The sequence below is a fragment of the Aethalodelphis obliquidens genome, unplaced genomic scaffold (assembly GCF_003676395.1).
Source record: "Aethalodelphis obliquidens isolate GAN/ISIS:26980383/991018 unplaced genomic scaffold, ASM367639v1 scaffold9, whole genome shotgun sequence".
Lineage (NCBI taxonomy): Eukaryota > Metazoa > Chordata > Mammalia > Artiodactyla > Delphinidae > Aethalodelphis > Aethalodelphis obliquidens.
The window spans coordinates 28,445,961-28,461,656 of NW_020837953.1; the positions used below are offsets into that span (position 1 = coordinate 28,445,961).

The window sequence follows — 15,696 nt, forward strand, 5'->3', positions numbered from 1 at the left end:
TTTAAAACCTTAGAGAATACGTTTATGTGTAAGGATTCTATAATAGGCCACAAATCTACATACATAAAATGATATGTGTATATTTCCATATAGAGACATACACAAAATAAGACTGGAAGGTAATATACTCAAATGTTAACCTAAAACTTCATCAGTAGTTTCTACGTTTTCTATAATGTCAATGAAAAAAAATCAGAAAGAAGCTTCTGAAACTAAATTTAACATTTATGAAGTCTTTAATATATTATTACCTTTCAAACCAATAATCCTCTTCTAGAAACATCTTAATCAACTAAAATAAAGAATAAGCTTGGGCTTCCCTGGTGGCGCAGTGGTTGAGAGTCTTCTGCCGATGCAGGGGACACGGGTTTGTGCCCCGGTGCGGGAAGATCCCACATGCTGCGGAGCGACTAGGCCCGTGAGCCATGGCCACTGAGCCTGCGCGTCCGGAGCCTGTGCTCCGCAGCGGGAGAGGCCACAACAGTGAGAGGCCCGCATACCGCAAATAAAAAAAAAAGAGTAAGCTTTATAAGCAAAGGTGCTTATTGTGCACTTTTAAAAAATATTTTGCTATTTTTTTCTTATTTTTTTATTTTTTTGGCCATGTGGCATGTGGGATCTTAGTTCCCCAACCAGGGTTCAAACCTGCGCCCCCTGCATTGGAAGCGCAGCATCTTAACTACTGGACCACCAGGGAAGTCCCTCAAACCACTTTTCACATCACAGTGCCACGATGAAGATATTCGATAACAAATCTTTGCCCATATTTCTGGTTATTTGCTTAGGCTAAATTCCTAGAAGTAGAATTACTGGATCAAAAGGCATGAACGTTTATAAAACTTGATGCATATTGTCAAATTTCTTTCTTGAAAAGCTCGAAAAAGCATGACAATGTGTTCTTTTAAACAAGATAAGGATCATTTTAAAGAAGCTGGCTGTGGAAGTCATGTTTCTGCTATTTTGTCACTCCGAAGATTGAGGGTAATTTCTCACATTACAAATATTTGTATGTAATGCCTGTCATGTTTTTAATACTGTGGGGTTTACTTTTAGGGAGATAAGACAAACTGCCATGGCACTATTGCTAAAGTGCAGTTTTGCTACTTAGTAGATGTTATTTCAGTAGTTGAGAAGGCAGTAAGACACCTGTATCATGGTCTTTGAACTTCATTGTAAATTTCTCCACTCCTAGTCTGTCGAAAAGGGAGAACAGATTAACTAGAGAAGCAGGCTTTATATAAGTAGTCGCCCTCTCACCCCCGAATCAATCCGCAGAGACTACCACTGTAGGCATGCCTTGTAGTTGATAGTTCTTCCACTTACTTTTCACAATTGTTGTTTTCACTGGTAGTCTAAGTTGTACATCTATTAAAAAATATTCACTGTCTTACAATTTGTAGAAAATTTATATCAGTGGCTGTGGAGGCCCATAATTTGTTTTCTTTCACAGACTGTTCTTATGGTAAAAATTCTTACAAGCCTTTTATGCCTACTATTACATGTCCATTAGAGAGCACAGGGATGACAAAGTGAATCTCAAAAAATTTAATATTAGTAAAAGTTTGGAAAAGCAAATTCTGTGTCTTTTTTTGTGGACAAATATTTGTTATTTTCACATTATTTACATAGATTCTTACACTGTGCTGGTAAGATTCCAATGATGGCAAGTATATTAAATTTGGTTTCATTGTTTGAAAAGAGCCTGATACACATTTGCCACAACGCGATTTAAGAACTTCTGGTGAACATTCTTTTTTTTTTTTTTTTTTTTTAGCGGTACGCGGGCCTCTCACTGTTGTGGCCTCTCCCGCTGCGGAGCGCAGGCTCAGTGGCCATGGCTCACTGGCCCAGCCGCTCCGCGGCACGTGGGATCTTCCCAGACCGGGGCACGAACCCGTGTCCCCTGCATTGGCAGGCAGACTCTCAACCACTGCGCCACCAGGGAAGCCCCTGGTGAACATTCTTGATTTAGTTTTTTTGCTTTTTCCATATGTCATCTTTTGAGATTGGTATTTCAGAATGAAACTTTTACTGCTAATGAAGACCCTTGATGTATCCTCTATTTGCAAATAACCATTTTTTGTTGTAAGTGTGATCTATAATAGTAGTTGTGTAGGAGTCTCTTTCATGCTTTTGGAATTTGTTCTTTTGGAAGTCAGGAGTATACCATTCAGACAGATTGCTACAGGTAGTAGTTTCCAGACAAGTGGAGATAAGATTTATCATTATCTTAAGTTTTACACTTATTAGGTTCTTCCATATCAATTAGACAGTGTCTCTCTCCAGTTAAAATGGCCTTGCTCTCCTTACTGATTTCAGCTTGATCATGATTGGTGAAATTAAGATGAAGACCGTCAGAACCAGCAATTGTGAGGTTTTTGTAGTTAAAGGTCACTAGTATCATAGGCTTTATTAACTGCTTCTGAAAATATTATTTATTCTTTTTACTTTATAAATTGTTTTCTTTTATGTTTATGAAGTGCTGACATTTCCGTGAGGTGTATGTATTATGGTAGTATGGTAGCAAATCAATTTTGGTAACTTACAGTTTATCACTTGGGTCTGTTAACTATCCTAGCTGAATGCCATCAACACATTATATAATTTGGAACTTCCATGGTATTTAATTGCTAAAGGTAGTAGCAGTTTTTTTAAAATAAATTTGTTTACTTATTTACTTTTGGCTGCGTTAGGTCTTAATTGCTGCTCACAGGCTTTCTGTAGTTGTGCCGAGCAGGGGCTCCTCCTCGTTGTGGTGCCTGGGCTTCTCATTGCAGTGGCTTCTCTTGTTGCGGAGCATGGTCTCAAGGCATGCAGGCTTCAGTAGTTGTGGCATGCGGGCTCAGCAGTTGTGGCTAGCGGGCTCTAGAGCGCAGGCTCAGTAGTTGTGGCGCGCAGGCTTAGTTGCTCCATGGCATGTGGGATCTTCCCGGACCAGGGCTTGAACCCATGTACCCTCCATTGGCAGGCGGATTCCTTTTTTTTTTTTTGCGGTACGCGGGCCCTCTCACTGTTGTGGCCTCTCCCGTTGTGGAGCACAGGCTCCGGATGCGCAGGCTCAGCGGCCATGGCTCACGGGCCTAGCTGCTTTGCGGCATGTGGGATCTTCCCGGACCAGGGCACGAATCCGTGTCCCCTGCATCGACAGGTGGACTATCAACCACTGCGCCACCAGGGAAGCCCGGCAGGCGGATTCTTAACCACTGCGTCACTAATGAAGTCCAAGGTAGTAGCAGTTTTTAATGATACATAATAATAATAAAAAAATGGAAGTTCAGCCTAATCCTGGCTGCTGTGGTGACTTCATTTTCCTCCTGTATAAAAATAATGTAGGGCTTCCCTGGTGGCATAGTGGTTAAGAGTCCGCCTGCCAATGCCGGGGACGCGGGTTCGGGCCCTGGTCCGGGAGGACTCCACGTGCTGCGGAGCAGCTGAGCCCCTATGGCGCAGCTGCTGACCCCGCGTGCCACAACTGCTGAAGCCGGTGCCCCTGGAGCCCGTGCTCCGCAACGGGAGAGGCCACCGCGTTGGGAAGCCCACTCACCACGGCGAGGAGTGGCCTCCGCTCGCTGCAACTGGAGAGAACCCACCAGCAGTGTCGAAGACCCAACATGCAACCAAAAATAAAATAAACAAATAAATAAATAGAATTAGAAAAAAACCAGTGTAGTAATCAGTTTCCAGAACAACAGCTGTTTAAGCCAGGTGTCCTGGAGCCCTTGTGCTTATCTTTGATGAGAACAGAAAGAAGTGCTAGTAAAGGGGATAGAGAGCTGAATTTGAATTCCACTTCTGATCTTTATCTGCTATATGACTTTAGACAGATCATGCCTCTGAACCTTGATCCTCATCTATAAAATGGAATAATGTCTATTTTGCAGTACAGTGCCTTGAAAACTCAGCAAATGCTGGTATTTAGTGTTGCTATTAACAGTGAATAAATAAGATCACGTAGTAGGGTTTGCCTCCTCCTAAGCTTAAAGAGTAGTCTTTTGTTTTTGTTTTTTCCCAGTAATCAAGAAGAATGTTGATTTATTTATATTTTATTAGAGGAATGTGATAACTTTTTGCTTTTCTCACAAAATGGGGATAAGAGTACCTGCATTTTCAAATTGTTACGAATATTAAAGAGATCATACAGCATACAAAGATTTTTATAGGACAGGACCTGGCACAAAGTAAGTCTCAGTAAATATTCGTTGTTGTTATTATTTATAATACAGATACAAGAAAGCAGAAGATGGTGTAGAACAGACTTATTAAATGTTTTTCCATTAATGATTAAATTCAGATTAGGTTAATCCTCGTATTCCATTTCTTCTTCTCATTGCTCAAGTTTCTCCTGCATTTGCTGGCTTTTTCTCTCTGGTATCCCCTTCCTGTAATGGTTCTTGGCACCAGCTCTTCTGCTTGTATTGTTCTGGATCTATGTTAGTGAAATGGAGCCATCGTGATCTAGGCTTGCCTTTGCAAAAAATCCTCCAGGGGAACAAAGGTGTGGAGGAGAAAAATGCCTGAGAACTGAGATTCAGTGGTTGAGGAAATAAATATTCTAGTAAAGGCAGTTTTAGTCTCAAGGTATAGAAGTCTTTTCTGCTTGGCAAAAATTCAGGGCATTAAATGAAGGAACATCAGGGATTCTCTCTGAACCCCAGAGCAGGAAATATATACGTGGGCCTCCTGGGCACTAGGAGGCTTTTCTGTTTCCATAGGGGTTCCATAGTGTCTTGTCTCTGATTTTTTTCAGCACATTCTTTCTCTTCTTTGTGTTGACCATCTACTACTTATTCACCGGGTTATACTTGACCCAAAATGACAGCTACAACTGCCAAGTGTTTAGGGAATTTCACTTTATCTCTCCATTGCTATCTGGCCTGAATGCTAAGGAGAAGTATCTGATTAGGTCAGTTTATCACTTCTCTTCAGGTACTAGGGGTTTGGCCATTTAGGAGAATACTTTTGTTATAGTTGTTTGTGGCCAGAGGTGGTGGGAATCACAAAGTTGCCCTTTCTAGGCAGGTGTCTTGAAATAGGTCTGTTACAGAAAATATTCAAAAAAGTGTTGCTTTGTTGAACTTTATTTTTCCAAGTGCACTACATAGCTCTGATTACTGTTTTAAAATATAGACTTCCAGTGTGATTTCATAAATACCAACTTAGTGGTACCTATTGTGTTTGAGTTTGGTTCTTGTATACAATCAACAGAGAAGTGGCCAAATTAGCTCAAGTGAGGGGACATTCATTGTAAAGACACCCTGAGTAGTTAAGTGACAGCAATCCAAGGGCAGGAATGCTAGTAAAGTAAGGCCAAGAACTGAGCCAGAATGCTGTCAAAAGTTGCTTCTTTTTTAGGTCTTTTATATTGGACTGCATGGACCACCATGGTAACCACTTTGTTCTTTGAGATTTAATGTTCAGTAATATATATCTGCTTTAAAATCTGATAAATGTAATTTGTTACATATTTGGATCATTAACTCCTTAAATTTGGATTCCTTTATACCCAAGTCTGAGTTTCAGTGGGTTTTTTTTTTTTCCTTGACTGCGATGTTGGCTGGCCAAAAGACAAAAATCTGAATAGAGAAGTAGGAGGAGAACCAGGAGATCATAGTGGTATGGAAGTCAGGGAATGCAGGAATTTGAGAAGGTGACTTTATTGAGATTTTTTTTTTTTCTTATGAGAACGGAAAAAACATGAGCTTGAACTAGTGATGATTTTTATTTTTATATGTTGGAAGTTTCTGAATGGATTAGAATGGAAGTTTCTCTGAATTGAGGATTAGCTGGGAATTGAGAAGAGAGAAAAATGGTTGTACTTTGAAATGCTAAGTTTTAGAAAGTAAGTTAGACGTTTGTGTGATCTAGGTACTTCTAATATTGATTATGAAAATGCTGACCTATATAGAGAGAGGCTCACCTCCCTGGAATGACCAAAACCTACCCTTTGCTAACCGAGGATAGGGAAAGAAGAGATGGATGTATGGGGACATTTCAGTAACTTAAAGAGAATAACCTGTGAGATGGATATAGTTGAATAAATGCCTACTAGGTATTGGACATGTCTCATTTAATATATTTTTTAATGAATTTATTTATTTATGGCTGCATTGGGTCCTCGTTGCTGCGCGCGGGCTTTCTCTAGTTGCGGTGAGTGGGGGCTACTCTTTGTTGCGATGCGCGGGCTTCTCATTGCGGTGACTTCTCATTGTGGTGGCTTCTCTTGTTGTGGAGCATGGGCCTAGGCACGTGGGCTTCAGTAGTTGTGGCTTGTGGGCTCTAGAGCGCAGGCTCAGTAGTTGCAGTGCACCGGCTTAGTTGCTCCGTGGCATGTGGGATCTTCCTGGACCAGGGCTCGAGCCCGTGTCCCCTGCATTGGCAGGAGGATTCTCAACTACTGTGCCACCAGGGAAGTCCCTCATTTAGTCTTCATAGTAAACGTATAAAGTAGCCAGTGTTATCTCAGTTTTACAGATGGAAATAGTGAAGTGTATATCATTCATTGATTCTGATAAGTGTATGGGATGTTGGGTATGGTAAGTAGGGCTTCTCAAGGAATGCACTTTAGAATATCATTCTTAATGATTTGTAAAGTGATGCTTTTGCGTAATTTTTCAAATGTGATGTATAGTTCCGGGTTTATCTGTTTTGATTTTATAACTTCCTATGCGGTAAAACACCAACTTAATTTGCAAAATTATGATTCTAGTTAGGACAAGATCTATGTTAGAAGAAGACGACAGGTGTTGAGGCTTACAAAAGGAAGTTCTGGTATCTGGGAAATGGAAAGGAAACTCAGAAGCTAGGTCATTTGTACAGATGATATTCTTGGGTGGGATGAAGTGAGGAAATATGAGGTAGGTCAGACACTAACGTGGTTTTCTCACTTTGCCTCTTCAGTAAAGGGAGTAAGAGATGCTTTTATGGGGTGGGGCCTCAGTAGAGAAAGTCCTGGATGGGTGTGAGATGGGCAGCTGTCAAGTAGCCCACAGAGAAAAATAGGAAATAGTTTTGTGAAACCAGAGGTGATAGGTTATTTAGTGGAAGGCAGGAAGCCTTACAGACATTTAGCAAAAGTGAAGATGGAATTAGTAAGTCGTAGTAGAAATTAACATTAACCCTTCACTCAAATTGAATACTAGAGAAAGAGGGGGAGGTGTCGAGTACAAGAACTTGAAAAGATAGTTCTGTCCTGATGGGAGCATTTTCTTTGATTATAATTTACAGCCAGCTTTTCTCCTTTATGATAGAAAAGGTTTCTGTTACCTGCCCAAGAAGTTTCTTACAGTCGTCTGTTTTCATCATTTGATTTTTCTTGATTCCTGAGCGTCTTCTTCTGATCATTAGTTTTGTTTCCTAGGAAGAATTTTGTTGAGAGTCTGCCTGGTGTTGATGACCATATCAGGTATAGCTCCCATTATAAACAATAAGTTCCTGACTAGTTAAAAACACTTTTGTGAGAGTGACTTGGTTTATCTTGTCTACTCAACTGTGGGTAAATGGTTTAAAATGGAGTTTCTGTACTAGCAAAGGCTCCATTCTCGTTGTCTATAGGAGGTAGGAGGAGTAGTGGTTCACCTTGTATGTGGGGCAGAGAGAGGCACACCCTGGAAGAGGGAGAGCTGGAGGAGGTGAACAGAGAGCTGAAGATAAAGAGAGGGTGAGGAGACCTGAGAGGGTGAGCGAGCCAGCAAATAAAACGTGGTAGGAGAGAGAATGACGGGTGGGTGGGAAGGCAGTATAGAAAGGGATGGAAATTGCTGTGAGGGAAGGATGGGCAAATTTTGAAGGTAGGGGGAGGAGACAGTGGAAAGCAAAGGCAAGAAGACCAAGAGAGCTGACTCATCAAAGCCCACAGCAAAAGCTGTGAAGGCAGTTCTATCTGGGGGTGGAAACTTCCTGTGGCTGCCCTGGAGGCAGCTTGATAACATAGAAAGGACATTGCACTTTGAATTGGAACATCTGGATTTAGATCCTGGAAATGCCATCTAAACACTCTTCCTTACTCAACAGTGGTTGGGGAAGGCATTTCTGTGAGGCTCAGTTCTAATCTCTCAAATGGGAATAATTACTGTGAGATTGTTGTAATGATTACATAAATATGCATATTGCATGTTCTCTGCCTTCCCTTACCATTCCTACTGTATTTTTTTCATTTTTGTAGCCACTCCTACTTTTTTCTTGGGAAATATAAATAGAATTCCAGCATTCTTGGTTAAAACTATTTGTAGGTTTTTGGATTTTCAAGAAACGCCTAGCATCTAGTTAAATGCATGTTTAGATTCCACAGAAAAAGCTAGATGTAGAACTTTATGTGTTTAATTTACATGCTTTGTAAATGTTAACTCTGGCCTGAAGGTTCAAAATGATTTTATCTGACGTTTGTAGAGTTTAGCTAAGATGCTGTCCTCATCTCCCCTCCCCTCCTTTACCACCTGTAGTTTAGGAGCTTATTCAGTGTGCTTACTGAAATAATGTAAACGCCTTGTACTGTGAGCCTAGCTTCTGTTTCAAGGCCCTTTGAAACTGTTTTACCACAGTAACAGGCCTTATCTCTATGTCTTTGTTCTCATATGGCTTAAATTTAGTGTCATTTTGAATTTTATAAATTTACATTTTTGTCAAGCATCCCAAAGCTGTTACATCTTAGTGACACGATGTATCATTTGTAGCATAGTGTCAGCTCTGGGTTTTGAAAATGTGTAATTTAAAACAACGCGACCCGGGCTTCCCTGGTGGTGCAGTGATTATGAATCCGCCTTCAGATTCGAACCCTGGTCCAGGAAGATCCCACATGCCGTGGAGCAACTAAGCCTGAGCACCACAGCTACTGAGCCTGTGCTCTAGAGCCCACGTGCCACAACTACTGAGCCTGTGCTCCTAGAGCCCATGCTCTGCAAAAAGAGAAGACACTGCAATGAGAAGCCCGCGCTGCAACGAAGAGTAGCCTCCACTCGCCACAACTAGAGAAAGCCCATGCACAGCAAAGAAGACCCAACACAGCGAACAAAATAAAATAAATAAATTAAAAAAAAATAAAACAATGCGACTGTATTTTTATGTGGTGACAGTTCAGTCAAATTAAGATTATTGGGGTGGTATTCAGTCAGCATGTTAATAAAATCCTTAAATTGGTTCCCCCAGCTGTATTCAGGTTCGTGCTCCATACTCTACCCTCTCCCTGCCTGTCCCTAGTTTGACTCTCTTTGCATTTATCCACTGCTAGAAATTGTTCACATACATTTGGAGGTAGTGATGATTGGATGAGGGGGTTTGAGAAAGTCCTGCTTCAGACAATCAGCAGTCTTTCTCAGGTAGGCAGAATAGCTTTCCTCTTTATATTACTCAGCCATAAAAAGAAATGAAATTGAGTTATTTGTAGTGATGTGGATGGACCTAGAGTCTGTCATACAGAGTGAAGTAAGTCAGAAAGAAAAACAAATACCGTATGCTAACGCATATATATGGAATCTAAAGAAAAAAAATGGTTCTGAAGAACCTAGGGCAGGACAGGAATAAAGACACAGATGTAGAGAATGGACTTGAGGACATGGGGAGGGGGAAGGGTAAGCTGGGACGAAGTGAGAGAGTAGCATGGACATATATACACTACCAAATGTAAAATAGATAGCTAGTGGGAAGCAGTCGTGTAGCACAGGGAGATCAGCTCTGTGCTTTGTGACCACCTAGAGGGGTGGGATAGGGAGTGTGGGAGGGAGATGCAAGAGGGAGTAGATATGGGGATATATGTATATGTATAGCTGATTCACTTTGTTACAAAGCAGAAACTAACACACCATTGTAAGGCCATTATACTCTAATAAAGGTGTTAAAAAAAGAAAAAGAATAACCTTCCTCTTTAATAAACAAGGGACATTACTCTAGCCTCAGGCAGCAAAGGTGACTTGTTGCTCATAACTGAGAGGACCAGTAGACTGTTGGACAGTAAAGGGTTTTTGAATTATGACTGTTTTGCGTAATCTATTCCACACTTCATTCTTGCTCTTAAATATTACCTTGTAGTAATGACCTTGGAGATGAGTTAATTGAAGTCTAGAAAGATTGTTATGATGTGGGTAGTACATTTAATGATAAGTAAAGTTTGAAGAGATCATTGTGATATGTGCTATTTTTTATTTCTTCTGGTTTTCAGATACCAGGAGCCCCCAGAGATATTCCAATATGGAGAAATGTTGGGGGCACTCCATTATATAGTTTGTAGCGCCTTTCAACCTGAGGTTTATCAAAGAAATACTGGCTTGGATCAAATGAATCCCCTAATTTGTACTTAACTGTTTTCACAAGGACTGTGGTCTGAGTCAGTTTTCATAAGGACTGTGGTCTTTGAGTCAGTAGCAAGGTTTAGGTCACATAATCATCTACATACATTATTGCTTTTCAACATGTTGATCTTTACTTATTAAGTCAAAATGTATGAAATACAGCTACAGTAATTCTCTCCCTCTCTTTTTTAAAGACTCTGCTTCCTTCTTTATTTATCTATCTATTTATTTATTTGGCTGCGTTGGGTCTTAGTTGCAGCACGCGGGCTCAGTAGTGGCAGCATGTGGGCTCTCTAGTTGTGGCGTGTGGGCTCTAGAGCACGCAGGCTTAGTTGCCCCCATGGCATGTGGGATCTTAGTTCCCCAACCAGGGATCGAACCCGCATCCCCTGCATTGGAAGGTGGATTCTTAACCTCTGGATCACCAGGGAAGTCCCTACTGTAATTCTTGTGTGATGGAATTTGCTTTTTCTTTTTCTGCATTATGTGTTTTTCATGTTTGAAAACAAAAGGGAATGGGAGGGGAGAAAGCAGGGGTCATTGCTGAACGCTGATGGTTAAAGGTAAGTGAATGTTTAATCTCAGTCACTTGATTATCGTTATTGTCTTGTCAATATCTGAAAGTAAACATAGAAAAGCTTTTCAGTTGTGTTAATGTGTATGTAAAATTCAAGATGCTAACTTGGAATTATTCCCTCCTCTATTCTAAACAATAGGTACGTTCTATGGATGAGCTGAATCACGATTTTCAAGCACTTGCTCTGGAGGGAAGAGCGATGGGAGAGGTAAGTGAATTGGTGTGCCAGAAAAGTGGGCCTGTTTTTAAGAGAAGGTTGGAGCTGTCTTTCATCAAATGTGTCCGAATCTAGTCTCCAGAAGTATGTGCTTGCTTTTCCTTGTTGCCATCCTCATGATAGGAGTGGGATATTGCAGAATTTTGCCAAAACAATCTCATTATAAGAAGAATGTTAACTTTAGCCTAATGTCTTAAAAATAAAACAAAACCAAAATGTGAGCACAAATTAATATTATCTTAACCAGTCAGTTGTAAATTGAGGTGTGAAAATTTTACAAAATAGTTTTATATGCATAAAATGTCCTTAACCTTTGGCTCATTTTCCAGTTGTTAGGTTCTTTTGCAGTGGAAGGGAGTTTTAGATTGGATGCTAGTCAGAATATGTTGATAACCTATTTTTAGAGCAGTGTTATTTTTGAGGAAGTTGTTTAGACTTCCATTGTGAAGAGGGAATTGTTAGATTTCTGGTGAAATAATTCCAGAAGGTTGAGGCCTGAGCCAGTCATCCCTTATGTAGATAGAATTTAGAAATAAGAATTTTGGTTTGTTTGTAATGTTTAAAATTTGCAGAAACAAAATTTACCATCCATTATATTGATAGTGAAGATTGCCATAATTCTAAAAGAAAGAGGAATATAAATCAAGTATAGCAGGTTTCTGGTGCTTCTAGATGTTGACAATAAGAGTGTATTGGTGATAGGTAGAACATACAGGTTGAATTAATGGCTGAAGATGTCACAGGTTCACAAACTGGGGGCATTTGCTTGTGATTTTTTTTGTTCTGGAGAAGTAGCCTTAGGTTTTTTCTTCTGTTTTATATTTTGTATATCTAATATTTAAAAGCCCCCATATCTATTTTAATGTTTTAAAGGAGGGAGAATAGCTGTATTCTGGATTCTCTTTTATACTATTCATTAAATACATTTGTTCTTTGATTTAGCCAATATTCTTTGATCCAGGCACTGTTCTAGGTTCCAAGGACTCAAAATTAAGATAATTTCCTGATTTATAACAAATATTCATTTACTACCATTGTGGCTGGGCATTAGTTAAAGTCTTTGTGTTTTGATCCTAAGATTCTTGCTTCCTTGGTTATAAGATTTTGTTTCCAACTTTTCTGAATCATCTTGTGGTCAGAGTCGAGTGTCCTATTATCTTGGGTTCATGGGGTTTTGGCCTGTTTTTGTGTTTCCTCTAGACCTTGAAGAACAGATTGGTAGGTGTTCTTATGTTTCCTGTGCCTGCCTAATATTAATGAAACAGTGCACATCAATAAACCCTATCTGGTTATTGAGTAAGTGATTTTCTTACTAAATTTCTGGAGCACAGTTTGAACAGAAGGTTAACAGATGTGTCATATTAATTATAGATGGGGAAACTGCATTCATCTGCTTCCGCACTCCTGTGGTTCTAACCTGGTCCACTCTAAGCCCAGTCTTTTAAAATTAGTTACACAGTATGAAAATAATGCCCTGTTACTGTTTTGTAACACTTCATAATCTTTAAAGACTTAACTTAATTGAAGAAGAGTGAACAGAAAGTGAATTTTATTTAAATTAACAACAAAAATATTTAAAAAATCATTTTCTTTTTCCAAAAATATCCCTTCCCCACAAGGTCTCCAGACCGCACCTCCTTATTTTTGTTAGAGATGTCATTTTTTGATGTTTGTATGTAATTCGTCAGAGCTAGGTGTTGGCATATGTAAATAACTAAACAAAGTACATTCCAACAGTAATGCAGTGTCACTCTTCTTTCCTTATTATTAACAAAGTAATAATAATAGCTACCATTTGTTGACCATCTATTAGGCAGATGCTAAGAGGTTTGTATGCATTATCTCATCAGTAACTCTCTCAGGATGGTTCTGTTACCCAGATAAGGAAAAATTTTGCTCAGGGTCACACATCTAGAAAGTGATGGAGCTGGGACTCTGACCTGGCTACCTCTCCAAAGCACGTGCCCTTAGAGTAAATGAAACCAATACTTATAAAATAATTGATGGTAAAAATCTCATTTTAGTAAGCTTTATAACAGTTGATATTTGGGGAAGGATTTTAAAAAACGCTTAATACACTTCCCTTCCAAAATACACTTAACTGAAGTTATTTTTTGAAAGCATAACCCAGTGTCCAGGCACAAAGGGGACAACTAAGTTAAGTATGGAGTGAGGTTTTTGTATTCAAGGAACTCTTTCTTTAGCTAGTTGAGGAAGGAGTGAATACACATGACAACAGAAAGAGTTCACTGCGTTTCTTTGTATGGTTCCTGTTTTGAGAAGAGAGTGATCAGTATTGGCAGGAGTAGTTTGTGATTACTTGGATGGAGGTATAGGACTTGGGAAACGTCCTCTAGTTTAGTTAGGATTCACATAGGTATAGGTTGGGGGAATGTTTTTTGCAGAGATACAAGGGAGATGGGCACAAAAGAGAGATGAAGAAAGCTCGCTTTTATAATAAAATAAAAAAGCATAGTTTCTAATTAGTTTAACGTCATTAAATTTACTTCCCTTTAAACAAAAAAGCATCTCTGGGAGGGGATGTGTGTAAATGTAGTGTTTACCCATATAAAAACTAAAATTGCAAGTAAATTGCATGGATTTATAAAGCCAGGCACAGTATTTTTTTGCTGCAGTTATTTTATTTGTATTTGTGTGTGTCTGTGTGCTTGTGTGAGAGTCCCCATTAGGGCAGATGATACCTATGTTCAAGAGTTTGTGAATCTTTAGAGTTCAAAGAGAATTGCCTCGATTCAAAGTAATTGATTTCTAGTAAAGTTAGTGCTGCCTGGCTCTTGCAACTTTTTTTTTTTCCTTATCAAAGCCAGTGCTAGACTCCTGGAGTCACTTTGCTAGATAGTGTTTCTTAGAAATCTTGCTCAGAGGTGACTACTTAAAACTTTGCCTTCAAACCTTGCTGGTTGTCTGAAGTACAGCTAGCTGTTCTTAGCTGAAGGACACTCTACAAGTGCTTTACTTACCTCCTATTCTAAAAAGTCAACATAAAAAGGAAGATAGGAAAATGTCTTAGGCTTAGGGCTACAAATTATTTTCAAATATTTCATTCACTCTCCTTGCTAGCAGCCCCTTTCATTCAACTTTAAGTCCAGTCCTGAAAAGTTTAAAGGCACAGATTATTTCTGTTAGTTGAGTATTCAAGAGTGTGTCTTTGTAGTACTGAGGAAGGCTCATTGACCTGATGTTTCTGGGTTCTGTTTCTGCCTTGGTTGGTTTATGGTCTTGCATGACTTACTTATTTTACGTCCTGAAAAAGCATTTGCAAAGAGGATAGTGGTTCTCGTTTGAAAGTACTTTGAGAGTCTTTGACAGAAAAGCCACCTTATTCTGAATAATTGGTTTTCTCACTTTTAAAAACCAAGGAACTTTTTTTAAGAGTCCTTAATGTTTTACATGTAGTAAACCTGACAGCGTTCAGGGACATTAAAATAACAGTGATTATTTCTGGAATAAATGGAATGTATTTAGGTATGTGGCCCTTCATCTTTGTTTTAGAAAACTGAAGCATAGAAAAGCTTTCTATGCTTTTTTACAAACACGTTTGTAAACCTGAGGAATGAAATCTGGAAGGTGCATCTGTATGTAGAGTGATAATGAATCCTACCACGTTCCTGGAAGTAGAGTAAGGTGAGATGTATTTAAAACATAGCTGCAGGTTCTCATTAGACATTACATAGGATTTCTGCCTGTAAGTGTGAGAGCAGAATGGCTTGTAGAGGAAGGAATTCGACAATGATTTGGAGAGCTCTTAACCCAAAGAAAGGTATAACTTGATGGGGTGAAGAGCTCACTTGATGAGAACCCTGATGCCACCGCTTTTGGCCTTTCCTCAGGCATTCATCTTCTTTGGACTTTGCTTTTTTTCATCCATAAGACACACATGTTGGACTAGATAGTTTTCCAGGACCCTTTTAAGTCTAAGATTCTTGGAGTTTGCCCTTATTTCTAGCTTTAAAAAGATAGAAAATAGGACTAGTTCTCCTTTTTCTAGGATATGCCAGAGGGTATCTAAAAGATGTGTTTTTTTAGAGTGTGATGTAGAGGTTCTGTAAGTTTTCATTGGATTCTCTAAGTGACTCATTCACTGTGCAGCTACGTAAGACATTGAAGTGTCTGTCCATCAGGGCTCATAGGGTGGTAATTGTGAAATCGGGACAAGTAGGAGGCTAATGTGGATACCAAGTCCACATCTTTCCATCATGGCATGATGGCTCACAGAATTGGAGGCTTTTGGGTAGCTAAAAGTACTTTTTTTTTTTTTTGCGGTACGTGGGCCTCTCACTGTTGTGGCCTCTCCCGTTGCGGAGCGCAGGCTCAGTGGCCATGGCTCACGGGCCCAGCTGCTCCGCGGCATGTGGGATCCTCCCGGACCGGGGCACGAACCTGTGTTCCCTGCATCGGCAGGTGGACTCTCAACCACTGTGCCACCAGGGAAGCCCTAAAAGTACTTTTATGATCCACAGCCCTAGAGGGGCTAACCTCACACTGTAAATTCCTTGCAGTTAGGGTCCCATAAGAGTAACTCAGTTGACTCTAAACTGGGTTGAATTTTGGAAAGGAGATGTGTTGTCTGCTAGCAAGATCATGCAGCCTTTCTTGCAGAA

The 15,696-nt window shown here is 39.8% G+C and overlaps 1 protein-coding gene across 17 annotated transcripts in view; it reads left to right on the forward strand.

The window, feature by feature from the left end:
* The window catches only part of PUM1 (pumilio RNA binding family member 1), a 127,996-nt gene that overhangs the window by 25,365 nt on the left and 86,935 nt on the right, over positions 1-15,696 (forward strand). For all 17 annotated transcript variants that reach the window (XM_027109369.1, XM_027109377.1, XM_027109371.1 and 14 more), the window contains one exon: positions 10,997-11,065. In XM_027109369.1, the coding sequence (XP_026965170.1) occupies positions 10,997-11,065 (69 nt within the window). The remainder of the gene's footprint in view (positions 1-10,996; positions 11,066-15,696) is intronic.